Here is a 16,897-nt window from a genome sequence, read left to right as displayed (position 1 = left end):
TGGAATGAGACAGAGATGTGATGAAAAACATGGCAGCCTCACACTGATCTAGCTCAACCCACAGCATTCCTTCTTCCAAATTAACAACTCTTTCACCTTATAGTCAGAGTAGGCAACTGAAGGGTGATGACATGATTATAAAGAATGCAGATACATGGCAGTGCTGTCTGTGTACATCCCTCATGAAGAGCATCTTTACACAAGCAAAATCCAAACAAATCAGGCTAAACATTTGCCAAGATGAGATCTCTGCGCATGGAAATCAACACTCCAGCCAATTAAAGGAAATCTAACAGGGCTAGGCTGGATGGGGCATTAACACACACACACACAGCTTAGCTACCTGCCTGATCAAGAGGTCACACTCTTAAATACCATTTTTATCTTGATATCACAAGCCATCTGACTTAATGAGTTTCTTATTGCTAGGAAATTATATACTCCATAGTTAAGCTAATGAGCTAAAGATTATTCTGAAATTTCTCTTTCTAATTTAGGCTCATCTCTGATTATCCTAGCATAATTTGAAAACTAAAATTATCAGAGTTAGTGAATGTGTGCAGATGAAGAAGGAAAAATGAAGAAGAGAATGAGCTACAAAAGTATTGCTCCAGATGAAAATGGAATGAAAACAACTAGTTACAGTAGAAGGGACACCACATCTTTCTGCAGAAATCAAAGAAATCTGGGATTTAGTACCAGGCCAAGAACTTCAGAACTGGAAATGCTCAGTTGTTTCTTTTATAATAGAAATGTCACAGTGATAGGGCTGAAAATACAAAAAATGCTTCTGGAAAATCACTGAAGTCCAAGTATCAATCAACCTTACCTTTCAAACATGTCACTTTTCACATGAAGAAATTGATAACAGAGTGGAACAGGACTTGGTATTTCTCTACTCAGAGAAGAAAACAGGGATATGAATAAAATAATAAGACTAATGAATCTCCAGTGCTCCTTTTACAAAGAATTTTTATGGTGTAAATGTGTTTGGGACCTGAACCCAGACTCTTTTGTGAAGCAGTGCTCCTTGTTTGCGCACCTCCAACTCTCTGGCATCCAATACAGTGGTAATTTTTCTAGGACACCCAACATTGCTGGAACAACCATTGCGCTTCTTATTGCTGCACAATAATAGGCAAAGCCAGAAAGGGAACTGTGTTGTCATGGCAATAGAGGTATTTTTTAGTCCTGCTTCAATAGGAAATCATGATAAACATGGATTCTCTGCAGATGGCACAGGAAATTAGAACAGGTAAAGCCTTCCTACAATTATTTCGAAGCACGTAAAACCAGTCTGATAATGTATGATAGTGGAGATACAGAGAAACAGTGGGATGGAGAAATCAACCTTCTCTTTTCTGAAGCCAGAAGTAGCAATGATATCATCATGGAGGACATTGCAGTCACTGAGGAAAGTGGATATGAAAGAAAAAGTATAAAGCTGCTCTCAACACATTTCAACACTTCACTACCCTCTACGTATAAAAAAAAATAGAATAACATAGGTTTAGAATGTAAAAGGGGGGAAGTAGCAGCCTCTAAAAATCTCTCTATTCCTACATCCTGATGGCTCCCCCAATCATCTGCATTCAGTGCCTCCATCTTTCAATTATTTGCAGCAACCCAGGCTGTTAATTACACAGTCCCAAGTTGCTAAGTAAGAAAACTGGTGCTTAATTAGCCAGTAGGAAAGATTGATTTGGATACAGTGCAGGCATCACACAATGTTCCTCTGCAGGAGATAGCCAGCTGTGACCTTATGAAGGATAAAAACACTCTGCCCACTTGAGTGAATTCAAAGATAGGGGTCTAAAAACTCCAACTAGGATGCAACAAAAATGAAATGTTATGCTGTCAGAGAGAGAGTTGCCAAAAAGAGAGGGTTACATACGTATAGTTTACATTATTTTTGTCATGGACAATTGTTCAATTTTGGGAACCTAACTTGGCACTGTAATTCCTCGGTGCAATCTATACTGGGTTCAAATACCACTTCTGAACACTCTTTAAACCCAAACACACATACACTGCAGGAACAGCAAAAGAGAAATGTCCTGCCATGTTAGTGGCCAGAGCACAAAAATGGGATGCATAAGAAACTATGTGTGATACAAAATACAAGCACCACCTCATGGTTCAACATAGTCTGTTGTCTCCCCCAATGGCAAGATTTTCTGTAATATTTAATTTTTGAAATGAGATGAATCAATGCTCCAGGAAGATTCCACTATCACATTCCTAAGTTTCTTTCACAAATGCCAAATCAGCATTGAGTCCTCATTGTTGAGAAGTACTCTGACCCAATTCATATATGCTTCACCAGGATGAAGACAGTTCAGAGTTTGTAGTATTTATTTATCATGTCAGAAGCGAATCAAGGGTACAGTTGTAATGTATTTTTAAAAAAAGACAAAGTTAAAAAGTTGGCAATATACTAAATGCCACAAAGTGGAGTCAACAACATGCAAGTATGGAGAAGACCACACAACAGACCACCTATTACAATGCAGTCTGAGCCCTGCCACATGCACAATGGAGGAAAATATAAGGATAACTACAAACTCTTTGAACAGAGGCACTCAAAGTGGCTAGCTACTGGTCAAAGAGTTTGTAGTTATCCTTATATTTTCAAATCTGTAGGCTTATGCTTGTCTGCCTTTTTTGGCCCTCAGCATTCATAGGGGCAGACAAAGGACTCATTTGTCTGCAGAGTCTTTCTATCTCAAAACATCATACAGATATCATACAGATATCATGACCAGCATCAAGCCAGATTGATGCTGCTATACACTCTGCTATATGAGGAAGAAATCTTGAAACTGTAACACACAATTTTGTGATCCTGTGGTTAAGCTAAAATAACATGGTCGCTGGAATGGATGGCAGGGGATTGTAGGGGAGGCAGAACTCCATCAGAAATGATCTGGCAAAACTGAACTACCAAGACATCTATGCAATTTAGCCTTCCCAGGCATTATCAATCAGAATTATATTAATTATATTAAATGATTGATTGCTAAGAAATATTAATGCAGCTATTATTACTGAGCCCTCTGAGGAGTAAACATGACTATAATCTATCCTATTCTCATCTATCCTTACTCAGGAATAAACTACACTGAACACATAAAGGATATTTTTAAGTACACATGGTGTTTTTAAGAGTTTTCATATTTAATGATGTTTCAATGATAATGGATGAGAAAGGTAATTTGCCTGGCCTGCCTCCCCAAGTAACCATAAGTAGGCAAAATCAGTAACAATCCATCCTACCTGTGTTGACCCACAGAGAGAGAGAGAGCACTCTGGGATCCCTGTAATAAAAGTGCTAAATTATTATAGATATAATTAACCTACATAGTGGATTTTTAACATGCATGCTTTGTGCAGGGCTAGTCCTGAACATCTGTTAGAAGTTCTGGAATGAAACATATAGAGTGATCGAAACCTGTCCCTACATATCCTTTGCATTTCTTGGATTTTGGTGAGTAGATGAATCTGAGATACCGTTGTTTCATCTTCAAGTCTATGTCAGTCAAATGAGACAACATAATCACTTCCTCAAACACTCCTTTCCCTCTGTTTTCTATAGATTTTTATGCCTAAGGATAACTTCACCTCTACATTTCCTACTATCTCACTACATTATGTTATATCTGCAAAATTAACAACAAGCAGATAAATTACCATTTTATTCACAAGCCTGTATCTTAGAATCCGTTTTCAGGCTCCAATTCCATCATCACACCACCTAAGCATAAAACATGCTGTTGGAAGCAGAATTAAGCATCCTAAGAATTTGTGTTCAAATACCAAGATTGTAATCTTTATGGCCACAAAGAGATGTTTCAAAATATGTGGACCAAATGACAGTTCATATCTATGGGTATGTTCATGTCAACAGATGCTCCACTGGATTTTGCAATGTTTCCAAAGGCCTACGGCTAAACACTATAAAATATTATGGAAACAATGAGAAAACAGCATGGGCCCAAACAGATTTTTAACCAGCAGTGTATTATTTGGGAGGCCCAAATAATCTTAGCCCTTCCCTATGACAAACAAATAAACAATGAATATTTACAACTAATTATCTAAATTGTTAATTGGTGACAATTTTCTACAAGCCAACACATTAAACGACTAAAAGTTGGATCACATTCTAAATATGAAGCCAATTCCAGTTGAAATGTGCACATATTCATATGTAAAACTGATAATGGCATGTAATGCACACAAGAAGAAATAAGAAACTGATCCCAAAAGAGAGTGAGAGTACACACTGCATAAGTTGGTTGATTTATCAAGCAGTAAATTACACTTCTAAAAGGAAATACTCTCTAGTTCCACCTTATATGAAATATAACCAATACTACCCTATACAAGCAGAATCAATATGCAAAATATAAGCAAACTTCCTTAATATGTACAGTTTATATAACCCACATAATTTATCATTCCTTGGTGCAGAATTCTGATTTGTTGTTGAGGATGAAATAGAAACCACACAGAATGCACTCTGCAGCACTGTTTGAAGTGTCCTTGACTGTCCAGAAAGGCTCTAATTACAATCCAGGCTTTTAAAATCCTGCTCTCCACTTCCTAACCAGGCATTCTGTTTTTGTAACCTATACCACATAGCCTTCAAAATTTGCCCACAACTGTATCTAATGGCTCGGAAAGGCCATGGTGGTGCCAGCTAAATTAATAGCAAAAGCTCTTTGGATTCCTCAAGAAATACTGTTCCTTCTATGTAATGAATGCTGTTAATTTCAAAGCATTTGTCCTTACTTTGAATACCATCAAATATGCAGTAGACCAGAGAACTGCTCATCTATCAAAGAATTAAAAACATTCTAAAAGTAATCTACCATGGCAAATGTTTAGTTGCAAAGTTCAGATGGGGCAACGTGGTCCCGGGTGTTCTTTTCTATCAGTGCTATAAAACAGTACTATTAAATGTGGCGGTCCATGGGCCAGTGTTGGTCCACGAGCCAATGGCACAAATATAATGCACTGATATAAAGACACCTTGCAAAAGGTACTGTGCAACTCTATATCTAAATAATACATTAGCAGGAATAATAGTAATGGAGATGCTGGACTCTGGCTTATGGAACAACATATAACAAGCAGCCTCTACTTCCTGTTTGATTTTCGTATCTCTACAATGAATGGTGGGAGATGCCTCTGTTTTCACATGATGCCCTATGATTGAAAAAGGAAGCCTTTAAACGAGAGGTAGGCAATTTCTGACTTTCTAGCTTTTGTTGTCACTCATCAGTTGCTATGCTAGGGTTGAAAGGAACTATGATCCAACAACATCTGGAGGATCACAAGTTTCCAATCCTACTTTGACCAATGGCTAAACTAGATGTGAAAATGGCAGGCGTATGTATTCAAATATGATGTGGAAACCACAGGGCAAATGGATGTTGGGGTGTGTGTGCGCGCATAATTTAAACAGCAAAGTGAATGAAAGGATGAGGAGCCTAATTGTGGAGTTTCTTTCCAAAAGGCACCAAATCCAAAAAAATGAGTTATAGGTGGCAGCACATTGTTGGCTAGTAGAAAAATATTATGGACAGAAAATGTATCAAATCAGTTTGAAACAGGGCTTGGAAAATTGCCCTTTATAGCAAAAGAATGCATATCATAAGCATGCTTTCCCCGCAATACCTGTAAAGTTTGTTCAGATGGATTTGGTATCTTTTGGAAACAAGTGCCACATTTTTTTCCTTTCTCGGAAGGTATTCTCTCAAGCATGCTCCAGTACTAGAGTTCAGGAGAAGATCATGCAGAGGGACAGATTGCAGGGAAATGAATCTGTACCACTTATGCTCATCCAGTAAACCTTCACCTTATGTTTCGGGAAGATCTATATGTACACTATTATCATGTAAATTTGGCTTTCAAGAGGTTTGAAAAACAGAGAACACTGGTTTCCATTTTCAATTGAAGTGTTCTTTTCTAAAAAGAAGTTGGAAAACTGCTAAGACATGGGCTCCTTCTGGAAATTGTTCTCAATATGATCTGATGTACAAACCTCTCTTTAAGCTCATGAATACAGGACAAGATTTCATCCTTTTCCACCCTTGCTCTGGCACTAAGGTTCTCAGTCTGCAGCCTCTCCAAGTAATCTTCAACATCTGTAGGGGGGAGAAATTACAAAACAGGAAGAGAGTAGAATTTATTTATTTATTTAAAAAATACATACAAAAACAACAGACAACATATCAAATCAACAATAACGAAACACAGACACAACCACCTAGATTATGCAGTTTAATAGGGGAGGAAAGCTTCAATGAACACACTTCTAGAAAATATTTGCAACGTTAAAATTAAATGGTATTCATGCTCTCCCCCAATAAGAAGGCCCTTTTCCCCTGAAAGAAAAGAAGACAAATATTATCCATAAATCCAACTGCTAGTCCCTGGTAGTTTAGGCCCAATAAATCAATGGGAACCTGACAAATCTGTGTAAATTTCATTAATTCAATGTGATTTGATAATCTTGATTACATGGCAGTGTAGGGAGTGTTTCAGAATGTAAGATAGAATATCCTTTGGGGGGGGGGGGCAGAAAAATATGTCTGAGATGGGACCACCCAAACAAATGTTACTTGAATACCTATTTCGGATAGCAAGTTCAGCAACTCAGCAGTTTAACCCACTGTGCCAACGCGGGTTGTAATTTATACAGGCCACAAAATTCATTTTTTCCTTATTTTACTATGCCACCAAAAAGAGCCAATGTGTGAGCATTAGAGGATGACTCCAGAGACCAGTCTGAATCCTTGCTCAGCCATGGAAGCTAATTAAGTGAACTTAGGCAAGTCATACTCTCTCAGGGTCACAGAAAGACAAAGGAGACCCCTTCCCTCCTGAACAAATCTTCCTAAGAAAACCCTGAGATAGGCTCACCATAGGTTTTCCATAAATCTGAAATGACTTAGGGTGCATCTACATTAAAGATTTCATGCAGTTTGACATCTTTTTAACTGTCATGGCTCAATGCAATAGATTCCTAGGTATTGTAATTTGGTGAGGCACCTTGACAGAAAAGACCTTGTGAAACTACAACACCCATGTTCCCATCGCATTAAGTCATGGCATTTAAAGTACTCCCAAACTGCAGCAATTCTACAGTGTAGATGTATCCTTGAAGGTACACAACACACACAACAATGAATACATCTTTTTATGGTCTTTCTTATGGAAGGTTCCAAGTACAGGTCTATTATTTTCTGGACCATAAGGAAGGCTGAGCGAAGGAAGATAGACACTTTTGAACTGTGGTGTTGGAGGAAAATTCTGAGAGGGCCTTGGACCGCCAGAAGATCAAACTAGTCCATACTCCAGGAAATAATGCACGGCTGCTCACTGGAGGGAAGGATATTAGAGGCAAAGATGAAATACTTTGGCCACATCATGAGAAGACAGGAAAACTGGGTATAATTGAAGGGAAAAGGAAGAAGAGCTGACCATGGGCAAGATGGATGGATGGTATCCTTGAAGTGACTGGCTTGACCTTGAAGGAGCTGGGGGTGGTGACAGACGACAGGGAGCTCTGGTGTAGGCTGGTCCATGAGGTCATGAAGGTTCAGAAACGACTGAACAAATAAACAACACTTGGAACCTATTTCTGTACATTAATTTTATTTTCTACATGTAGGCTCACTGGTTAGGGCTCCACCCATCACATGGTTCTCTTATTTGATACCACAGGTATCAAATCACCTGTGGGGTGAGCTCCTCCTGTTAGTCCCAGCTTCTGCCAACCCAGCAGTTCGAAAAATGCAAATATGAGTAGATCAATAGGTACCGCTCCAGCTGGAAGGTAACGGCGCTCCATGCAGTCATGTCGACCACATGACCTTGAAGGTGTCTACAGACAACACTGGCTCTTTGGCTTAGAAATGGAGATGAGCACCAACCCCCAGAGTCAGATACGACTAGACTTAATGTCAGGGGAAAACCTTTACCTTTACTTTACCACAGGTACATAGAACAGAGAGGCACATTAATTGCACATGTCCCTTGCATTTTTTATGTGCACATTAAAAAATGTCAAAAGCAAATCTCACTTCAGTGCTATATGAAACAATGTGTTGATTGTGCTATAATAAAAATGCCAATCACTTCTGCAAACTTCCAAGCCCAGCCCGCCCCTCCCATTCCCATTTCCAGAGTGTCTGCCATGTTCATAGCACCAGGAAATGAGATAGAAAGCTTGGTCATAAAGTTTCAGAGTAGATCAGGAAGAGCGGCATGTAAACCACTTAAGATTAAGTTGTGTTAGTTTTACTGCTTGTCTGTGATGTTATGAAACATAAAGAAAGAATTCAGACAAGCAAACTCAGCTACAAATATTCCACAGGGAAGAAGAATACAAAGGATAAAAAATCAAAATGGAGAAAATTTGGCAAATTATTTCTTAGGCTGAGCCCAGTGCTTAAATTTGTAAAGAGAAATGCCACTATCTAGTTAGTGAAATACTCAGAACTTCAATAAGTGAGGCCCCTTCTACACTGCCATAAAAATCCAGATTATCTGCTTTGAACTGGATTATATGGCAGTGTAAACTCATATAAACCCGTTCAAGGCAGGTAATGTGGTTTGATAATCTAGATTACATCTCAGTGTAGAAGGGGTTTCAGAATGCAATATAGAATATACTTCAGGGGGACAGAAAAATATATCTGAGAGACAGAGACAAATTTAAAGAGACAGCGATCATAACTGTTACTTGAATACCTATTACAAGTATTACTTTGAACATTATTTGTGAAAGTTCACACATATTAAAATATGGGGATTTTTACAAAATAGTAGTGTGACCACCCTATGAATGAGAGACTACTAATTCACCCAATTCTCAACAACTTTGATCAGGTCTTGCAGACCCAAAATCATAGCTTCCTTGACAGTCTATCCATATCTGGAATCTGATTTTCTTTTTTTCCCTATTGCCTTCCACTTTAGTGAGTCGTGCTTTTTCATGATATGGCCAAAGTACAAGATTCTCAATTTAGTCTTCTTGGTTTTCTCAAGGAACCATTGAATTGTCTTTTTAGCGGTCAGCAGTAACTCTTCTCCAGTGCCGTGTTTCAAATTAGTTGATTTTCTTTCGCTCAGTTTTCTTCACCGTCCAGCTTTCACAACCATACATAGAAATAGGAAATACAATGGCATGGACAATCTTAACTGTAATAAAATATCTAAGTATGTTTACGGCAACTTTCCTATTGGCTCCCACTTCCAAAGACCGCCAATAACAGGTCTGGACCAAACTTGCTGCACAGCACCACCATGGTGAGAATCCATGGATGGGAATTGTACTTCACCCTGCATCCAGAGAGCACTTTGATGCGCACCAATGAGAGATTTGGTCCAAACTTGGCACACAGACCCCACATGGTCAACTTTGAATACAGACGGGGTTTGAGGGTGATTGACCCACAATTTTGGGAATTGTAGTTCACCCACATCCTTATGCATTTTCGAATGGGAACATTCTTAAAAAACAAAATCAAAGACTGACTTTTTCTAATAAATAGCATTACAAATTACTTAACTCGGACATCGCTGGGTACCCAAGCTAGTAATAAATAAATGTTACTCATTGCACACATACCCCCAAAAGGACAGGACATTACAAGTCATTATACTGTTTAAAAAAGGGGTGTTATTATGCCTCTCCATCTCTTCAAAATCCATTACAAGTAACATTGTTATTTTCAAGTTACTTCCAAGCTTTGAAAAGTACATAGCACCATTCCTTAATATGGTTCCATAAAAATGTTTGGGTCACAATTCCCATTGTCACCCAATGTGGTTACCCCAAGTTGTTTGAGATACAATTCTCACTGTCCCCCAATATTGACCCTGCTGACTATTGGCTGGCAGCAGTAGTCGTAACCATCTGGAGAGCACACACTGGGGAAGGCTGTTGTACAGGGAATATTTTGGGTTGTGGCGCAGATGGGAGAGCAATGAGTCACTGACCAGGAGGTCATAAGTTCGAGGCCCGCTCGGAGCTATGTTTGTTTGTCTTTGTCCTGTGTTAAAAAGGCATTGAATGTTTGCCTAATATGTGTAATGTAATCCGCCCTGAGTCCCCTTCGGGGTGAGAAGGGCGGAATATAAATGATGTAAATAAATAAATAAATAATAAATAATATTTTCCAATGAGTGCACACATCCTGTAGATCTGTTGGGATTAGGGGCCAGATTTCTTTGCAGTTTCCAGCCTTAGCTGTTCTTGTTTTATAAATTAGTCAGCTCATAATACTTTGATTGTATTGTAAACTAACTCCCAGCACAAACAAAAAATTGAAAGTCTACACATGCAAAATATCAGTACAACCCAGTTTCCTGATTTCTCATCTGTCTTCTAAATGATATGATCGCTTCTGACGACACATTAGGCTGAAGTAGCGGTTGACTCAAGAGCCTGTCTTTCTAGCTTGTGTAGATGGAACATACCTTTCCTATCAGAAGGCCTAGAGGCTCTGCAGATTGTTAAAGACGCAGCAAGTTTGATGTAGGAGAGCGTGACATGCAATTAATCTCCATTCATAGCCTGCTCGACTTGTCAGGAAAGGAAGGCTCCTTCTTTAGAAGGGGATCCGAAGACTTCAATTAAAAACAGTCAGCTAACAAGAAAATAATCTAAGCTAAAGGAAAGGTGGCAGGTGCCGAAAATGAGTTGTTTACAAGAACTGTCAGTTTGGAACAATAAAGCACAGGGCCTCAAAAAAAAAAGTGAAATGAGCTGACTGCACCACATCCTCCCATTTTGAAAGGAGGAGATGAAACTCACATATTCAACTGAGGGAGACAACCAGTTTGAATCGAAAGATCTAATCGTCCAAGGCAAAAATAATGAACAAATCGAAATCACCATAGCTTAGTGCTGAAAAGCTGCTTTTTAGTACCTTGACTTTCCCTTGAGACATGTCAAATGTTGCCAATATGCCTACAAACACGTGCAGTCTTTTTTTCCTCAACAACCCACTCACAACCTTTGCGTTCTAGTTACAAAAACTCACTTGAAGGCTACTCCTGCAGTCCTTTCCATATTGAACATCAGACATACGGACACAAACTACCTACAGTATTTAGCAGAGGAATCCTTTTTGATAAAAAAAGTGGCAAGATAATCTCACCCTTTAAATGTTGGTATATCCCAACTGTTGTTAATGGAGCTGATTCAGCAAATGAACAATTGTAACCTTAAATATGTATGCAAACTAGATGAAGGAATACTCAACCTCAAAAGCAGAGTAGTGTGTAAAGTCAGAAGAGACAGGGCAAGAGTAGAGATAATTTCTATCCATAGTATCCCTTATACAGGCAAGGTGCTTGAGCACGTAGTGATAGAACAACTTCCAACATTTTTGGAGAAAACAAATTATCTTGACTCATTTCAAGGCCAGGACATGAAGTGAAATAGGCTTAGCTGCTTTCATTAGCAACCTATTCCCAATGAAAGACAAAGCAAATGTTATGCTCTTGATCTTCTTGATAGCTTTTGATAGCATTTATCATAGGTTTACAATTAATTTCCCATGAGGTTTAATGTGTTGTCGAAGGTTTTCATGGCCGGAATCATTGGGTTGCTTTGAGTTTTCTGGGCTGTATGGCCATGTTCCAGAAGCATTATTTCCTGACGTTTCGCCTGTATCTATGCCAGGCATCCTTAAGAGGTAATGAGGTATGTTGGAAACTCATCAAATGAAGTTTATATATCTGTGGAATGTTCAGGGTGGGAGAAAGAACTCTTGTCTGTTTGAGGCAGGTGTGAATGTTTCAACTGGCCACCTTGATTAGTTTTGAATAGCCTTTCATTGAACAGCAGGACCTTGAAGCTGAAAGGCTATTCAATGCTAATCAAGGTGGCCAATTAAAACATTAACACTTGCCTCAAACAGAGAAGAGTTTTCTCCCACACTTTTCTTTCCAACATACCTTATTACCTCTGAGGATGTGGCGCATTCACAACAGATGCCTGCCATAGATGCAGATGAAACATCAGGAAAGAATGCTTCTGGAACATGGCTGTAGAGCCTGGAAAACTCACAGTAACCCATGGTGTTTAATATTTGTATGAAGCTATTTGGTGATGTCATAAGGGTTTCGAGATGGAATGCCAACAGAGTGCTGACAATATCTGGATCTGTTTCATCTTGTCATTGGAATCAGCTGAGGCTATGCAGGTGTCTAATCACTGCTGGATGCTGTAACGGACTGAATAAAGGCAAGTAAATATGAGACTGAAACCCAAGGCTGTAGCCAGGGGGGGGGGGGGGGTAGGGGTTCAACTTCCCCCCCCCCCCCCTGAAATTTTTCAGGATAAAAAAACTGGTTTACTCATGAATTTTAACTGATTAACCAAATCCACCTGAGTGTCCACTGAAGTTTATCTGTCTTTTGAGTGTCCACTGAAGTTTATCGATGGAGCCTGATTTCTAAATTATTTTGCGATATGGAACTACTCTTCATGATTCGCTTTAAAAAGTTTCAGCTCCCCCCTTTTTTTCTGGCTATGGCCCTGCAGAAACCCAACAAGTCAGGAGCCCAGTCCTGGAAAACTTTAAAATCACTTTACATAGGACCCTCTACTTGAAATGTTGTTCAGTCTAGTGCTACACAAAATGATCTGTGGACCTGTTTGCCAGTTTCAGAGCCACTGGTTGCCAGTGCATGGCATATTTTCAGGAAAATAAACAATTGTTACCAATACAGTAGAGTCTCACTTATCCAACATAAACGGGCCGGCAGAATGTTGGATAAGCGAATATGTTGGATAATAAGGAGGCATTAAGGAAAAGCCTATTAAACATCAAATTAGGTTATGATTTTACAAATTAAGCACCAAAACATCATGTTAGACAACAAATTTGACAGAAAAAGTAGTTCAATATGCAGTAATGCTATGTACTAATTACTGTATTTATGAATTTAGCACCAAAATATCACGATATATTGAAAACATTGACTACAAAAATGCGTTAGATAATCCAGAACGTTGGATAAGCGAGTGTTGGATAAGTGAGACTCTACTGTAGTTCTAGTCCCTGTCATATTGAGGAACAGAACTGCTAGTTTCCCATATCAGGAAGCTATGCTTTGTAGCACATAGACCAATAATTTGAACATCTTACATAACATTGTAGTTGAAAAAGGAATTCATCACGCTGACTAAATAATTATTATAATATTCATTTTACAACATAAATGTATTAACCTAGCTTTTAAATAACCACCATAGCTACTATTAATTGTTAAAGAGTGCATACATTTTTGAGACACTCTGTATGTGTGCATAAACAAAGAAATTGGGCTGAAGTTACACTTTAAAAATGTATCTATTCGGATTTAAATACAAATTCAACTTAAGAACAAACCTACAAAACCTATCTTGTTCGTAATCCGGAGACTGCCTGTATGTATGTATCATTTATATATATAAAGCGAGACTCTACTGTGTGTGTGTGTATATATATATATATATATATATACACACACACACACACACACACACACACACACACACACACACACAGTAGAGTCTCGCTTATCCAACGTAACCGGGCCGGCTGAACGTTGGATAAGCGAATATGTTGGATAATAAGGTGAGATTAAGGAAAAGCCTATTAAACGTCAAATTAGGTTATGATTTTACAAATTAAGCACCAAAACATGTTATACAACAAATTTGACAGAAAAAGTAGTTCAATACACAGTAATGTTATGTTGTAATTACTGTATTTATGAATTTAGCACCAAAATATCAAGATATATTGAAAACATGGACTACAAAAATGTGTTGGATAATCCAGAACGTTGGATAAGCAAGTGTTGGATAAGTGAGACTCTACTGTGTGTGTGTGTGTGTGTGTATATATATATATATATATATATATATATATATATATACAGTAGAGTCTCACTTATCCAACATAAACGGGCCAGCAGAATGTTGGATAAACGAATATGTTGGATAATAAGGAGGGATTAAGGAAAAACTTATTAAACATCAAATTACATTAGGATTTTACAAATTAAACACCAAAACATCATGTTTTACAACAAATTAGACAGAAAGGCAGTTCAATACACAGCAATATTATGTAGTAATTGCTATACAGTAGTCTCGCTTATCCAAGCCTCTGCATAATCCAAGCCATTTTTGTAGTAAATATTTTCAATATATTGTGATATTTTGGTGCTAAATTCGTAAATACAGCAATTACAACATAACATTACTGCGTAATGAATTACTTTTTCTGTCCAATTTGTTGTATAACATGATGTTTTGGTGCTTAATTTGTAAAATCATAACCTAATTTGATGTTTAATAGGCTTCTCCTTAGTCCCTCCTTATTATCCAAGATATTCGCTTATCCAAGCTTCTGCCGGCCCGTTTAGCTTGGATAAGTGAGACTCTACTGTATTTACAAATTTAGCACCAAAAATCACAATGTATTGAAAAGACTGACTACAAAAGTATTGACTAAAAGGCAGGCTGCGTTGGATAATCCAGAACGTTGGATAAGCGAATGTTGGATGAGACTCTACTGTGTGTGTGTGTGTGTGTGTGTGTGTGTATATATATATATATATATATATATATATATATATATATATAAAGCAGCAATACGTAGAATTCCTACTGCGAGCAAGGTGTTGGGCCTGCACCCATTAGCATCAACTCTGCTGTAGCACAGCTTCCGAAAGGAACTCCAGATATTATGAAAACTAAAGAACTCAATAAATGGAAACAAAAATTAACAAAAACTACCAATCATGAAAACAAAAAAGCAAGCAGGGCTGGGAGTAAGTATGAATGGGCTCTAAATTTTACAGGATAAGGATAATTTATTCAAAGCAACATTTCAGTTACCTCCAAAGAGCTTCTGAACGTCTTCTGGAAGGGTACCTCTGGCAGCTTGCATGTGGGAACTTAAAAACATGCCAAAAAACCCAGCTGTGGCTATTTGTTTCTGTCTCTGTTAGCAAACTCTAAAGAAGAAAGGAAACTTCAGAGGTACAACAGACTAAGAAAACATATGGGGAGGAGCCATTCGTTTTGAAAGTCCCTCCTTTGCAGCTGCAGCAACTTCCAGCACAAAAAAGAAGCCTGAATGAGTTTGTAGCATTCAAGCTTACCTCTTGATTTTAAAGTCTGCGTTCAAGATTAATTTTATGTACAGTAGAGTCTCACTTATCCAACATAAACAGGCCAGCAGAACGTTGGATAAGCGAATATGTTGGATAATAAGGAGACATTAAGGAAAAGCCTATTAAACATCAAATTAGGTTATGATTTTACAAATTAAGCACCAAAACATCATGTTATACCACAAATCTGACAGAAAAAGTAGTTCAATACGCAGTAATGTTATGTAGTAATTACTGTATTTACGAATTTAGCACCAAAATATCATGATATATTGAAAACATTGACCACAAAAATGCGTTGGATAATCCAGAACGTTGGATAAGCGAGTGTTGGATAAGTGAGACTCTACTGTATTTACATATCTGGAAATAAGCTCATGACCTAAACAGGACTACCTTTCAAGCAGGAAGTTATAAGACAGCTATGGACAGGAGCCCAACCTGCTCTTGCACATCTCCCAGCATTTCACAGATGAAAACTGGAAAGCACCCACCAACGCAACATCAGAGTGTAGTCAAGATGGAGGACATTAGTAATGAAGAACAGACAAGTAAGGAGAGGGTACATCAGTTTGCAATTGCCTGAGCTTAGTGGGAAGCCTGTTCTTACCTCTCCACCCACCTCCATTGATTGTGTGTAAGCAACTTTTGCACTTTGAACTGGATTTCTAGCACCTGAAGTAACCTGAGGTCAAAGAAGGGAAAATAGGACATATTTAAGCTGCTAAAACAGTGGATTAATTCAGACAGTCCTTGCCAAATCAAAAACGTTGAGGGGATAGGCCCTTTTGGATTGTGAACCTGTGTTACTCCATAACTTGTAAGGTAAAGGTTTTCCCCTGACATTACGTCTAGTCATGTCCTACTCTGTGGGTTGGTGCTCATGTCCATTTCTAAGCCAAAAAGCCGGCATTGTCCGTAGACACCTCCATGTCATGTGGCCGGCATGACTGCATGGAGCGCCATTACCGTCCTGCCTATTAATCTATTCACATTTGCATGTTTTAGAACTGCTAGGTTGGCAGAAGCTGGGGATAACAGCGGGAGCTCCCTGTGCTCCCCGGATTCGAACTACCGACCTTTTGGTCAGCAAGTTCAGCAGCTCAGCGGTTTAAACTGCTGCTCCTCTAGAGGCTTGTAAAATGTCTTAATCTAACCCAGCTGCATTTGGCTAGTTTTTGCCCATTTTTCTAAGTAGCACCACTCAGGTGAAATGAAGGACAGAGCTCCAGAAACTTTACCAATGTTGTAGAAGAGATAATTTTAACAGGTGCTGAAATTCCTTATTCTACAGATCTATTATTGATCCTATTATTATCCTGTGCCTTGCTTTACCTGACAACTCCACAACTGCATTTCAAAATAGACTATTATGATTATTTATTTACTGCCAATACGTTTAATTTGATCAAGGGTACATAACGTGTTGTTCTCCCCCATTTTATCATTTCAATTACCCCATGAGATAAATTAACTTGAGAGTAGGTGACTGGCCCAAGGTCACCCTACAAGTTTTCATGTATCAGTGAGAACATGGATCACCGAAATCTACACTTAATATACAACATGAACATTTTATACCCTGTTTCTATGCTTTTGTTCACAAAAGAAAATATTCTACTGACTTATTCTTTTGTACGTGTGTATAGAACAAAGACTTAAGTACACGTAGTTATTAGTCAGTCTGAGTAACTGCAATGAA

At 38.4% G+C, this 16,897-nt stretch overlaps 1 protein-coding gene across 2 annotated transcripts in view; it reads right to left on the bottom strand.

The window, feature by feature from the left end:
• skap1 (src kinase associated phosphoprotein 1) overlaps positions 1–15,133 on the bottom strand; it is a 362,424-nt gene extending 347,291 nt beyond the window's left edge. The window contains exons 1-2 of one of the 2 annotated variants that reach the window (XM_008113483.3): positions 14,918–15,133; positions 6,050–6,152 (exon numbers count right to left, since the gene is read on the bottom strand). In XM_008113483.3, the coding sequence (XP_008111690.1) occupies positions 6,050–6,152; positions 14,918–14,987 (173 nt within the window). In that variant the 5' untranslated portion in view covers positions 14,988–15,133. The remainder of the gene's footprint in view (positions 1–6,049; positions 6,153–14,917) is intronic. The other variant, XM_003222615.4, reaches the window with a different exon arrangement.
• Between the last annotated feature and the right edge of the window lie 1,764 nt (positions 15,134–16,897).

The sequence above is a fragment of the Anolis carolinensis genome, chromosome 6, assembly GCF_035594765.1.
Source record: "Anolis carolinensis isolate JA03-04 chromosome 6, rAnoCar3.1.pri, whole genome shotgun sequence".
Classification (NCBI taxonomy): domain Eukaryota; kingdom Metazoa; phylum Chordata; class Lepidosauria; order Squamata; family Dactyloidae; genus Anolis; species Anolis carolinensis.
Note: the sequence above shows the minus strand (reverse complement) of the source record. Positions and strands in the feature narration are given on the sequence as shown.